Raw genomic sequence first — 13,959 nt, 5'->3', positions numbered from 1 at the left:
GAGAGGTTCTTCCAACAGAGCCAGGGAGGTTCTCCTCCCCCTCTACTCTACCCTGGTGAAACCTCACCTGGAATATTGCATCCAGTTCTGGGCTCCCCAGTTTGAGAGGGACAGGGATCTGGTGGAGAGAGTCCAACAGAGGGCTGCAAGGATGCTGAAGGGACTGCAGCACTGCCTGGTGAGGAAAGGCTGAGAGCCCTGGGGCTGCTTAGTCTGGAGAGGAGAAGACTGAGAGGGGATCTAATAAAGGTCTATAAATATCTGAGGGCTTGGGGTCAGGAAGGAAAGGACAGGGACAGCCTCTGCTCACTTGTGCCCTGGGATAGGACAAGGGGCAATGCATAGAAACTGCAGCACAGGAAGATCCACTTCAATGTGAGGAAAAACTTTACTGTAAGGGTCCCAGAGCACTGGAACAGGCTCCCAGAGAGGTTGTGGGGCCTCCTTCTCTGGAGACTTTCCAGCCCTGTCTGGATGTGTTCCTGTGTGTCCTGTGCTGGACTCTATGGTCCTGTTCTGGCAGGGGGGTTGGACTGGAAGATCTCCAGAGGTCCTTTCCAACCCCTGACATCCTGTAAGCCCATGAAGAGCTGAAACTATTAAGGTCTGCCACCTCAGTTCATGTGTTCCTACCCAACTACTCTGAGCTTTTGCTTCCCCTTTAGGACACAACTGTTCTCTTAAGTTTTTCAGGTGGAAGTAGCCTAAAGCACAAGCAGGAAGAAGAGATTGATGCCACTTTTACACGTGAGGCCTGAGAAACTTTTTTCCTCTGAATGGAGCACACAACACCCACATAGATGCTAGTGTCAAGCCAATCCCTTCAGCATGCTTTGCTCTTTCTGCAGCTCCTAACTGGATGCATGGCACTGACTTTCCTGACAGCTTTGATAGCTGAGCAGGCTGAGGAATGCATGTACTCTATGGCCAGCATTACAGATCCTGCCCATCTGGTGAGGAAGAGGTTTCACACTGCCAATATGGACACAGCAGGCCTCTGTTTATGACTCCCTGTGTAGGAAAAGCTCTTCCATTAATTTTATGCAAAAGAGCTGTTCAAGCTGTTTGTATCAGTGAATAGTAGTTGGGCTGTGTGATGATTTCCTGTCATTATCAATGATCTGGACAAGGGGGTTGAGGCAGCCTCAGTAAGTTTGCAGGTGACACCAAGCTGGGAGGGAGTGTTGACCTGCTGGAGGGTAGGAGGGCTCTGCAGAGACACCTGGGCAGCCTGGAGTGGTGGGCTGAGGTCAGTTGTGTGAGGTTCAACAAGGCCAGGTGCTGAGTCCTGCATTTGGGTCACAGCAACCTCCTGCAGAACTCCAGGCTTGGGGCAGAGTGGCTGGAAACTGCCCAGCAGAAAAGGAGCTGGGGGTGCTGGTCAGTATCCAGCTGAACATGAGCCAGGGTGTGCCAGATAGCCAAGACCACCACCAGCATCCAGGCCTGGATCAGCAGTGGTGTGGCCAGCAGGAGTAGGGCAGTGATCATCCTCCTGTACTCAGCACCTTGAGTACAGCTCAGTACCTTGAGCTTCAGCTTTGGGTCCCTCACTCCAAGAAGGACATTGAGGTGCTGGAGGGGGTCCAGAGAACAGCAGCAAAGCTGGTGAAGGATCTGGAGAACAGGGCTGGTGGGGAGCAGCTGAGGGACCTGGGATTGTTCAGGCTGGAGAAGAGGAGGCTGAGGGGAGACCTTATAGCTCTCTACAGCTCCCTGAAAGAAGTTGGAGCTTGGTGGGATTTGGTCTCTTCTTCCTAATAACAAATGGTAGGACAAGAAGAAATGGCCTCAAGTAGCACCGGGGAACTTTAGGTTGGGTATTAGAAGAAACTTCTTCCCTGAAAGGCTTCTGAAAGACTGGAACAGGCTGCCCAGGGAGGTGGCTGAATCCCCATCCTTGGAGGTGTTTCAGAGCTGCAGAGATGTGGTGCTGAGGGACATGGTTTAGCCCCAGGCTTGGTAGAGTTAGAGAACAGTTGGACTGGATGAGCTTAAAGTTGTTTTCCAAGCCCAACAATTCTGTGATTCTCTGAAATCTGGGGAGACATCACAGCTTCTCCCTGCCTGTGAGACTGCTCCTCAGCAAGGCAAAGGCAGCAGGTGATGAGTTTTTCCACACCAGGCTGTTTATCCATTCTTCACCCTCCACTTGGCAGTAAACAGGGAGCTGGCTTCTGAAGATGTGCTGTGTGTTGCTCCATAAAGCATCACAGCTGCTGGGAGTGCAGCGAGGGGCAGGGAGAGCGCCGCTGACACGTGCGGCCTGGGAGGGATGTGGAGCTGCAGCCTGCTGTGCCCACCAGGGAAAAGTCACTGCTGTCCAGGTGTCTTGGAGGAGTCCTGTTGAGTGATGGATGGTGTCAACCAGGGGAAGGCTTCTCCCTCAGCAGAAGGTTGCAGAGGTGATGGCCAGCTCCGGGCACGGGGCTGGCACAGCTTTGCCTGCAGCCGCGGTCGCAGCTGCTGGAACGCGGGGAGGCAGCAACAGCCCGGGAGGAAAGGTTGAAGGTGGTGGCATGATGAGCCTGGCTGGGCTGGATCTGTGCTGTCCTGGCTGCTGCCATGGGATGGTCAGCTCTGTCTGCCCTGTGCAAGCTGTTGGAGGCAGGTGAGGGGGGTCCCGGGTGCCTGGGGAGCGCTGCCAGGCCGGTCCCAGCTGCTGGAATAAATGTCATGGGTTGTTAACAAGCAGGGTGTCAGGCAGGGCAAGATGTAATACTCCATTTTTTGTTTAATTACTGGAATTAACAGAATCTGGCACTAATTTCTACAGCTGCTGCTTCCCCCCCTCCCCCCCATCCCCGAACACGGAGCTTGATTTGTGTTCTTATTAACTTTGTCCTATAAGTGACCTTGCAAGGAGAGTGGTTCTGGAGGCTAAGTGAAACAATGTCTATATTTTCTGAGGCTCCAGGCTAAGTTTTATTAATGTAATGTCTGAGATCTTTGAAGTTGTGACTTTACCAGGAAAATCATAATCTCCAAACCTTTCTTCATAATGGGTATGACTTCCAGGGGGAACAGAATACCTGCTGTGCTAATTATTTCAATTATCAGCTGCTCCTAAAACACGTAATGGATTCTCTCTGCTTCCACAGGTGAGAGGCATGGCATTGTGGAGCTCAACTCTGATGCTGTGAACTTGATCTCCCAAGCTACCCAGCAGAGATTAAGAGGGCTCCTAGAAAGACTGACTGTAATTGCTCAGCACAGAGTATCAACCCACAAGGTAAAAGGGAATCACTGAGCAACTTCTTGCTCCAAAGTTTGCCTCGTCAGGGTGGCTGGAGAGCAGCCAGGCAGAGAGGGACCTGGGGGGGGCTGGTTGATAGTAGGCTGAACATGAGCCAGCAGTGTGCCCAGGGGGCCAAGAAGGCCAATGGCATCCTGGCCTGCATCAGGAAGAGTGTGGCCAGCAGGAGCAGGGAAATCATTGTGCCCTGTGCTCAGCACTGGTTAGGCCACACCTTGAGTCCTGTGTCCAGTTCTGGGCCCCTCAGTTTAAGAAGGACACTTGAAGGTGTCCAGAGAAGGGCAACAAAGCTGGGGAGGGGTCTGGAGCACAGCCCTGTGAGGAGAGGCTGAGGGAGCTGGGGTTGCTTAGCCTGGAGAAGAGGAGGCTCAGGGGAGACCTTCTTGCTCTCCAACTCCCTGAAGGGAGGATGTAGCCAGGTGGGGGTTGGTCTCTTCTCCCAGGCAGCCAGCATCAGAACAAGAGGACACAGTCTCAATCTGTGCCAGGGAAGGTTTAGGATGGATGGTAGGAGAAAGTTCTTCCCAGCAAGAGAGATTGGCCATTGGAATGTGCTGCCCAGGGAGGTGGTGGAGTCACCATCACTGGATGTGTTTAAAAAGAGCCTGGATGAGGCACTTGGTGCCATGGTTTTAGTTGATTAGATGGTGTTGGGTGAGAGGTTGGACTTGATGATCTCTGAGGTCTTCTCCATCCTGGTTAATTAAAGTCTAGTCTAGTCTATTCTTTGCATTCTGGAAGGGAAACCTCTTTCAGGTACAGGCACACCCTGTTCAATATATGTGTGTGTACAGGCCTGGGGGCCCCAGCACAAGAAGGACATGGAACTGTTGGAGTGGGTCCAGAGGAGGCCACTAAGATGATCAGAGGGCTGGAGAACCTCCCTTATGGGGACAAGCTTAGAGAGTTAGGGCTGTTCAGCCTGGAGAACAGAAGGCTCTGGGGAGACCTTAGAGCAGCCTTCCAGGGCCTGAAGGGGACCTAACAGAAAGCTGGGGAGGGATTTTTTTATAAGGGGTTGTGGTGCTAGGATAAGGGGCAATGGCTTTAAGCTGGAAGAGGAAAAATTTAGACTGGAGATTAGGAAGAAATTATTTGGAGTGAGGGTGGTGAGACACTGGCACAGGTTGCCCAGGGAGGTTGTGGATACCCCTTCCCTGGAGGTGTTCAAGGCCAGGCTCGATGAGGAAGGTGGCCTGGTGGAAGGTGTCCCTGCCCATGGCAGGGAAGTTGGACCTAGATGATCTTTAAGGTTCTTTCCAACTCAAACCATTCTATGTGCCTTTTCAGTGTCTACCAAGAGCTGGTTTTGTTGTATCTGCTTATAGCCTCTAACTATTCCTTGTGTTTTCCATTCCACTTGTTGGATAGCTGCCCTTAAAGCCCAGCATGAGAGTAAATGTATGGGTTTGTTCTCTTCCCAGTGACTGCTACACAAAATCACTCCTGCACAATAAATGCAAAGCTATTTTGGAATGCTCTTGGTTGTTGGGTTGATTCAGGGGCTGGTGTCTGCCTTATGCATTTCCTGGTGATGAAGCTGCAGTGCTGGCTCAGTACACAGCCTTGGGAAACCAAGTGGAGTATTTTATTTTTAGAAAGTGCTCCATGTGAAGGCAGAGACCCTTTTGATCTGAACATTTCTGGAACTACTTGGGTTTTTTTCTCTGCCAGTGCTACTTAAGATTCCCTTTCCTCCCTTTTGCATTAGCTCCATTCGCTGTAAAGGGTATTGGGTTCCAGTAGCCCTTCAGATTCTTGTGTACAATAGAATAGAGTAGAGCAGAATAGAGTAGAGTAGGTTGGAAAAGACCTTCAAGATCATCAAGTCCAACCTATCACCCAACACCATCTAATCAACTAAAACCATGGCACCAAGTACCTCATCCAGGCTCTTTCTAAACACCTCCAGTGATGGTGACTCCACCACCTCCCTGGGCAGCACATTCCAATGGCCAATCTCTCTTGCTGGGAAGAATTTCTTTCTCACCTCTAGCCTAAACCTCCCCTGGCACAGCTTGAGACTGTGTCCTCTTGTTCTGGTGCTGGTTGCCTGGGAGAAGAGACCAACCCCCACCTGGCTACAACCTCCCTGCAGGGAGTTGGAGAGAGCAAGAAGGTCTCCCCTCAGCCTCCTCTTCTCCAGGCTAAGCAACCCCAGCTCCCTCAGCCTCTCCTCGTAAGCCTTGTGCTCAAGACCCCTCTCCAGCTTTGTTGCCCTTCTCTGGACACCTTCCAGCAGGTCAACATCTTTCCTAAACTGAGGGGCCCAGAACTGTTCACAGGACTCCAGGTGTGGCCTCTAACCAGTGCTGAGTACAGCGCAGAATGAGTTCCCTGCTTCTGCTGGCCACAGTCTTCCTGATGCAGGCCAGCAAATGGGATGCAATAACCTGCTAGCAGCCAAAATAGCTCTTTCAGGGTTGGGTTTGCTGTTGTTGTCATTCAATAATAAAACATTAGTCCTTACTTTTTTTTCCAGCATCAAGCTCTTTTAGAATGAAACTGGGACTTGGAAGCAGATTGTCAGCTCCTAAGTTCTTGTTTGTGTGGCTGGAAGTTAGATTATCTTTTAGCTCCTAAATTGGAAGTTAGAGGCAGATTATGTGTCAACTCCTCTAAATTCTTGTTTGTGTGGTTGGGTTTTCTGTTTGGTTTTGTGTTTGTTTGTTTGGGATTTTTTTACAGGAGCTTCATACTTCCAAGGATTTTAACAAGAGCTAACTGATGAATCACAGAATCATAGAATTGTCAGGGTTGGATGGGACCTCAAGGATCAGCCAGTTCCAACCCCCCTGCCATGGCCAGGGACACCTCACACTACAGCAGGTTGCTCACAGCCACATCCAGCCTGGCTGCAAAAATCTTCAGGGATGAGGCTGCCACCACCTCCCTGGGCAACCTGTGCCAGTCTCTCACCACCCTCATGGGGAACAATTTCTTCCTCACATCCAGTCTGAATCTAGCCATAGGAGTTATTTTTGTCCTCAAGACTTGTTATAAGCTTTTAAGTGCTAGACAAGCAGCAGTAAAAAGCAGGAAGTCTTTGGAAACTTCCAAGTATTTATAGTGATGTCTGGAGCAGTTGGAGTATGATGTTCCTTGGCAGAAGAAGATGCAGTAGGGAAAAAAGCCCAAAAGAATACAAAAATAGAACAGAGGGGTTTTTTTATGAGAAGCCTTTAGGAGTGTCCAGGTTCTGTGGTGTCTCTACAAAGTGTGAGACCCACTGGAGCCCACGAGCAGAAGTGAGGTGAAAGCCAGACATCGAATCATGAAATGGTTTGGGTTGGAAGGGAGCTCCGAAGATCATCCAGTCCAACTCCCCTGCAGTCAGCAGGGACATCCTCCAGTAGAGCAGCCTGACCTTAAATATCTCCAGGGATGGGGCCTTGACTGCCTCCCTGGGCAACCTGTCCCAGTGTTCCACCACCCTCATGGTACAGAACTTGTTCCTAACATCCAATCTAAATCTGCTCTTCTCTCATTTCAAACAATTGCTCCTTCATCCTCTCCCTGCAGGCCTTTGCAAACAGTCCCTCTGAAGTCTTCTTGTAGGCCCTCTTCAGGTACTGGAAGGCTGCTGCTAGGTGTCCCTGGAGCCTTCTTTTCTCCAGGCTGGAGAACCCCAGTACCCAGTAGGATCTCATGTCTTGCAGACACCAAGGACAGAAGGGCAGTGGGCTTGATAGGGCTGATTTCTTTCTCATTGAACTTAAGTAATAGAAAGCTTGATAGATTTCTATCTAGATGGAACTGCCAGAAGCAATGATGAGATTGGAGGACTGCAGTCAGCCTGCTTGCTTTTCCTACTTGTCTCCAAACCAAACCAAAAATGATTGAGCATGATAATCCCAGAGGCACAGGTACCCCCTTCTGTCAGGAAGACACTACAGAGGAGTGTCCTACAGCACTGTGTTGATGCTGTGATACTCTTGTGAGGATGCTGACAGGCTTTTAGGTGTCTAAATTCAAGAACAGAAGAGGATTTTGGAGCCCTGCTGCGTATTGAGTAGCTGTCCTGCAAGGTTCTGGGGGTGGTCTCTTCTCCCTAGTATTGAGTGATAGAACAAGGGGAAATGACCTCAAGTTGTACCAGGGGAGGTTTATGTTGGAGATGAGGGAGAATTTCTTTGCTGTAAGAGGGGTCAGGGATTGGAAGAGGCTGCCCAGGGAGATGGTGGAGTCCCCATCCCTGGAGGTGTTCAAGAAACCTGTGGCCATGGCACTCTGGGACGTGGTTTGGTGGCCATGGTGTTGCTAGGTTGATGGTTGGACCTGATGACCTTAGAGATCTTTTCCAGCCTTAATGATTCTGTGATTAAATTTAGCTCAGTTAAAAGTAAACCAAACTTTGTTAACTGGCAGATCTACAAAGTTCAGCTTTGGCACATCCAAACCTAACCATGCTCTGTGTGGTGGTTCTGTGCTGTATCTGTCTGTGACTTAAACTCCAGCCTCAGTGTACACCTGTAACAGCTACAGTTGTAGCTGGGGACACTTTGTGCTTCTGTGAGGAAGTTAACCTGGTGTATGGACCAGGCTGCCCAGGGAAGTGGTGGAGTCTCCGTCTTTGGAGTTGCTCCAAACCCACCTAAATGCCATCCTGTGCAACCTGCTCTAGCTGAACCTGCTCTGACAGGATGGAGGTTGGACTAAATGATCTCCAGAGGCCTTTCCAACCCCTTACCACTCTTTGTGGGCAAACACTGACTCCAACTTGCTTCCTCAGCAGTAATAGCTGCACATTATGAACAGATACACAACACAGATACATGATATTCTGTCTAAGCAACTTAGTGCTAAATGATCACAGAGAACAAGCTCATTGAGCAGGACAAAATATAACTGCAGCTGCTCCTCTTCTAGAAACTCCTGAAATAAGTTCTCTTAAGCCAGTCACTGATGAGCTGAAATCCTCTCATGGATGCACCCATTTCTTGCCACCATAAGCTCATGGTAGGGCCTTGAGTTGAGGGCCTTGAGGGCCTTGGTTGAGGGGCTTGCATTCCTAATTGGCATAGGGTCTTGGACTTGGCTTTGAAAACAGCAGTCTCTGAATCTGACTTTGGCCATTCCAAAGCAAAACACTTCTAAACTTTGGGGGGAAAAAAGTAATCTTCTGGTAATAAGGCTTCCTCCTTTGTCCCTTTAAAGGGATTGTGGCATGGTGGTGGATTATCATCCTCCGCTGCTTAATCATATATTGTGCTAATGCTCTGAGGCTGGCTCCAAGGAGGGCAGTAGAAAACCACCCCAAAGCACCTCGAGCAGCCACAGAAGAGGAGGCAAAGGTTTGCTGAGCTTGTTTGCAGAGCCACAGACTCTGCTTCTGCAAGAAAGTCTCCTTGGTTGCAACACATGGTATGATCTGAGCCACAACTGGTGCTGTGTGACAATGTGGTGGCTCGTTAAAAGGGACCAAGCCTAACACCAGAAGAGGGATTGATTTTTGTGTGCTCTGGCTGGGTTGTGAGAATTCAGCCTGGGAGAAAACAATGCCCCACAGGAGGACTTGTGCTCTCCTCCCAGATTTAAATTTATATGACTGACCACCTGTGTGAGATCACACCTGGAATGCTGTGTCCAGTATTGGGCTCCCCAGTTCAACAGGGACAGGGATCTGCTGGAGAGAGTTCAGCAGAGAGCTATGAGGATGCCTGGGGGGACTTGGACATCTCTGCTGTGAAGAAAGACTGAGAGACCTGGGGCTGTTTAGTCTGGAGAAGAGAAGGCTGAGAGGGGATCTGGTCAATGTCTATAAATATCTGAGTGGTGGGGGTCAGGATGAAGGTGCCCAGTGATAGGACAAGGAAAAATTGGTGTAAGATGGAACACAGAAGTTCCACCTCAAAATGAGGAGAAAATTCTTCACTGTGAGGATGATGAAGCTCTGGAGCAGGCTGCCCAGAGAGACTGTGGAGTCTTCTGCAGAGACTTTCAAAACCTGCCTGGATGTGTTTCTGTGTGACCTGCCCTGGTTGACCCTGCTGGGGCAGGGGGGTTGGACTTGATGACCAGGTGGCCAAGAAGGCCAATGGCATCCTGGCCTGCATCAGGAATAGAGTGGTCAGAGGAGCAGGGAAGTCATTGTGCCCTATGCTCAGCACTGCTTAGGCCACACCTTGAGTCCTGTGTCCAGTTCTGGGCCCCTCAGTTTAGGAAAGAGGTTGAGATGCTGGAATGTGTCCAGAGAAGGGCAACAAAGCTGGGGAGGGGTCTGGAGCACAGCCCTGTGAGGAGAGGCTGAGGGAGCTGGGGTTGCTTAGCCTGGAGAAGAGGAGGCTCAGGGGAGACCTTCTTGCTCTCTCCAACTCCCTGAAGGGAGGTTGTAGCCAGGTGGGGATTGTTCTCTTCTCCCAGACAAGCAGCACCAGAACAAGAGGACAGAGTCTCAAGCTGTGCCAGGTGAAGTTGAAGCTGGAGGTGAGGAGAAAGTTCTTCCCAGAGAGAGTAATTGGCCATTGGGATGTGCTGCCCAGGGAGGTGGTGGAGTCACCATCCCTGGAGGTGTTCAAGAGGGGATTGGATGTGGCACTTGGTGCCATGGTTTAGTAGTCATGAGGTGTTGGGTGACAGGTTGGACTCGATGATTTCTGAGGTCTTTTCCAACCTTATCGATTATATGATTCTATGGCCTCTGGAGGTCCCTTCTAAGCCCTACCATTCTCTCATTGGTTGTCTCTAACAAACTTCTCTTCCCAGGGCAATGACAGGTACATGGTATCTAGTGACACCAGAGCACAGCTGAGGTTTCTTGAGAAGCTGGACCACCTGGAGAAGCAGAGGAAGGATGAAGAAGAACGTGAAATGCTGCTTCGAGCAGCCAAGGTAAGGGCTTCGCTCCTTGCTTTCCAAGGATGTAGTGGTTGAGACTGGGGAACATCTTCAGGTTCCTCCTCTTTCTGCTTTAAGTGTAGTGACCAGTAACTGGAAATCCATCATGTTTAGGATAGCTTAGGCTGCACAGAAAAGGATGTTGAGCTTTTCACAGTCTTCTAAACAATCACAGGAGTCCTTGCAGATGTCTGGGGGGAGGAGGAGGAGGGGGTGGGCTCTTCTTTTGAAATTATTCCTGCTGGCCAAAATGAAATAGCAGAAGGATTCACATAACAGTAAACATCCATCCTGACTCCATTTCTGGCCCTGAAATTGGTCTGCCTTTCTCCAGATCCCTTTGAAAATATGGCTGCACTGTGCTTGTTCAGGTTGGTGGGGCCCAACTGCTCTGCCAGATGTTTCTTTTCCACGGTCAGATCAGAGGGGGCAGCTTTGGAGCTGGTACCCTCACAGCTGCCAACCTCTGATGGAGCCACTGCTGCTAGTACAGACCGAGTGGCTTTCTTCCCTCTTCCTTCCCCTCAAGAGCAGGAGCAACAGAAAAACAATTGGTAGGTGTTGTTCCATCATGTGTGGCTCCACCAGCCTCTCTTTGCTGGGGTTGTTTTGTTTTGTTGCAGGCTGAATTCAGGAGCCCCTTGGGGGGGAGCCTGCTCGGGAGTTGAAAGAATCACGTTGGACTTGCAGGAGTACGACTCCCTTTCTTTCCTGTACTTCCTGTCCTTTTTTCAAGTGTCTGCTGCTGACATGAACAACATCATGCCTAGACTGGACCTGACTGACAGTGTTAGCATCATTTTCAGCTTAATCTTGCTTCAGGCTAGAGCAGAGGCAGCCGGCCCAGATGAGGAGGGGGGGGTGCGCGTATGTGCGCGGAGCGGGGAGGGAAGCCAGTCTGGATTGAGGCATTCACCCCTGCAGCTAAATCTTTCAATCACCAGAGAAAATTGTCATTTATTAAATATTTAAGGGATAGGATGCTGTTTGGATGCCAGTAATTTCTGTTCCATCTTTTCCCCTCTTCCTTTGGTAGAGCCGTTCCAGCAAAGAGGATCCAGAACAACTGCGGTTAAAGCAGAAAGCGAAAGAGGTAAGCGAGGGCTTCCCAGTTACCATGCCTGCCTTTGTGTGTTGAGAGGAGGTTGGCAGCCCTGTCCTGGCAATTAGGTCAGGGTTTATTTTGCTGCTGCATACCATTTGCAGAGGCCTTGGGGAAGGACAGGAACTGCCACAGGCAAGGGCAGCGCTTCAAATGAGGTCAATGAATTATGAGGCTCTCTCTTTTCTTTTTCGCAGCTTCAGTCCTGTCTAGAAACAGCCCTTTGTAAGCTGCAGCAGTACACTGGGTAGGAATATAATGTGGGATTAGGAAGAGGGAGGTGGGGGGGGGGGTGGTGAAAAAAAAATAAAAAGAGAGAGAAACTTTGAGATTTAGCATCTGGGACTGTACAATAGGCTACATTTTTCCAGGGTAATTGTTCGTTTTGTAAATCTGATACTGCTTATAATTCTTTGGCTGGGAGGCGGTACTGGGATTTAGTTTTAAATGGAAAACGCCTCTGGCTTTTAATTTTCTGGGCCCAGCAGTTTTCTGTTCTGGAATGGAGCCCTTGTTTCACACAGTTCATGTTTAGCTGCAGGGGTTTTAGTTTATAGCTTAGACTGGTTAAGCTTTTACTCCCAGAGGCCTCTGCATAGCAACTGTAGAAATCAACAAATAAGTTCATTTATGTCTGCAGCCTCCTCTCAGTAGCTGACTTTTTACATTTCCCAATATCCATTTCCTGACTTTTCTAGCCTGAGAGAAAAAAGCTCCACTAATTGGAGCTTATTTTAATTGAGCCTTAATATTGGATCTCGCTGGAGCTGCCCCCAGAGCTACTGGGAACAGAATGAAATGAAAAGTACCTCAGGTTGAAGATGTGTGTGTGTGTGTGTGTGAGAGAGAGTGTGTGTGTGTGTGTGTGAAATTTTTCACTTGACCTACAGATTCTTTTCCCTGCTGAATAAATCATCAAGCCTGCTCACATCTCTGATTAAGGATCTGACAGCAGACCATAATAAAGACAATTGAGGTGTGAGACGTGTGATCCAGAGCTGAAGAAATTGGTTTCTATAGTTACTTGACTGATTTCATGCAATTTTTTAAGGATCTTTGTGCTAAATGAGAGTGATGATTTTTTTTTCCCCCCTCTTTTCCCTTAACTGTGCCTCTTGAACTATGAAATTTGTTGTTGCTTAACATTGCTGCACTTGGCTCCTAGGTGCCAGCAGCAGCAGCAGCAGGTTATTTATGAATGCTTTAAAGGCCCTTATTGTTTGGATTAATGGAGGAGCCCAGGCAAAACAAATGGAAATCCAGTAAAATAGTATTGGAATCGATGCTCTGGGTTGGCACCACAGCAGCAGGAATTTGTGGAGTAAGAGGAGAGGGAAGGAATTTGCTTCTCTGTGTATCTTTTAATTGTTTTCTTTCTGCTTGCAACTCTTCCTGCTTGCAATCTGCGAGGACAAAGTTGCCCCGGAGCCCTTCCCGGTTTGCCTGTAGTGCCACCAGGCTCAACAATCAGTGGGTGATGCTGATTTGTCTTGTTTTGGAGGTGGCTTTTACCTCTGCATCAGGAGGTCATTTCTGGTGGTTCTTTTCTTTTGCTGAAACACCCTGCAAAGCAATTTGTTCCTGCAGCTCCTTTTCTCTCTTCCTCTCAACAATAAAGGTGTAGGAAGCTTGAAAAATGCCCTGTGATTCAGATGTTTAGAACAGAACTTCGTTAGATGTGGGTGCTTTGAGTCACCTTTTGAGATTGATTGGTATTGTTAATGAGATCTCTTTTTAAAAGTCACATCTTGGTGTACAAAAAAAGGAACCAAAAGGTGCCTGAATTTAGTACTTAATGTTCTGTTAAGTGCTGGAGAGATGTTGGAACAGGTTGCCCAGAGAGGCTGTGGATGCTCCCTCCCTGGAGGTGTTCAAAGCCAGGCTGGATGAGGCCTTGAGCAATCTGGGCAAGTGGAAGGTGTCCCTGCCCACGGCAGGGGGTTGGGACTGGTTGATCCCTGAAGTCCCTCCCAACCCAAACCATTCTGTGATCATGAATAGACATGTGTGCTTTCATGTCCATGAGCTGGAAATAGAGATCTCAGTTCACACCCTTCAGTGCATCTTGTCACTTCGTCACCCTGATCCTGCTCATTTCTCCAGCACTCCTGGTGCTGCTTCCAGAGTGATGGCCTCCCAACTGCTTCACACAAAGCAGAAGAGGCAGATGTGCCTCTTGGGACAACACAGATCTCTGTGTCAGGATTGCCTTGTCTTCAGTCCTGCTGCATTGCTCTCTGGAGAATAAGGCAGCCAGAACTTGTGCAGGCTTCCCAAGCTGGATGGGAAACCCCCCTTCTGTGCCAGGGGGGCTTTCTTATCTGTGAGACCCTCTCAAGCTTAAGTGGAAATGAAGCCAAATGCAGCTGGTCAGCTTTGGAGCTTTATTGAGAGCATGGAGTGGAGTGGTTAGCAAACATTTGCATTAACAAATGCAAACTGGATTGAGAGCAAAAGAAAAGAAATCAAAAATGCCAGGCTGAAGCTGGCAGCACAGGGGCACAGTGTACACTGGGACCAAAGGCTGCAAAGAAAGGCTCACCATTGTCTGTCTGTCTCGTTGTCTTGTGAGTGCAGCCTGCTCCTTAAGAAACAGCACTTGGGGATTTTGATCCCTCTGTCAGCTGGAATCAGATCCCTTCCAGGCCACTCTGGTTGAGTGTCCACTGGAAGGCTTGCTCTGATCCACTTCAAGTTCTTCAGCCGTGAATATGCTCCTTCCTTCCTCAGAGCTGTCTCTTACATGTTGATGGTGACCTCCACC

The 13,959-nt window shown here is 49.3% G+C and overlaps 1 protein-coding gene across 1 annotated transcript in view; it reads left to right on the top strand.

Moving 5' to 3' along the window:
- TAF4B (TATA-box binding protein associated factor 4b) overlaps positions 1 to 13,959 on the top strand; it is an 89,834-nt gene that overhangs the window by 46,769 nt on the left and 29,106 nt on the right. The window contains exons 12-14 of the mRNA XM_054180203.1: positions 3,102 to 3,232; positions 9,962 to 10,087; positions 11,130 to 11,186. Of these exons, the coding sequence (XP_054036178.1) occupies positions 3,102 to 3,232; positions 9,962 to 10,087; positions 11,130 to 11,186 (314 nt within the window). The remainder of the gene's footprint in view (positions 1 to 3,101; positions 3,233 to 9,961; positions 10,088 to 11,129; positions 11,187 to 13,959) is intronic.

Source organism: Dryobates pubescens, chromosome 3 (genome assembly GCF_014839835.1).
Source record: "Dryobates pubescens isolate bDryPub1 chromosome 3, bDryPub1.pri, whole genome shotgun sequence".
Lineage (NCBI taxonomy): Eukaryota > Metazoa > Chordata > Aves > Piciformes > Picidae > Dryobates > Dryobates pubescens.
This window is presented reverse-complemented; position numbering and strand designations above follow the sequence as displayed.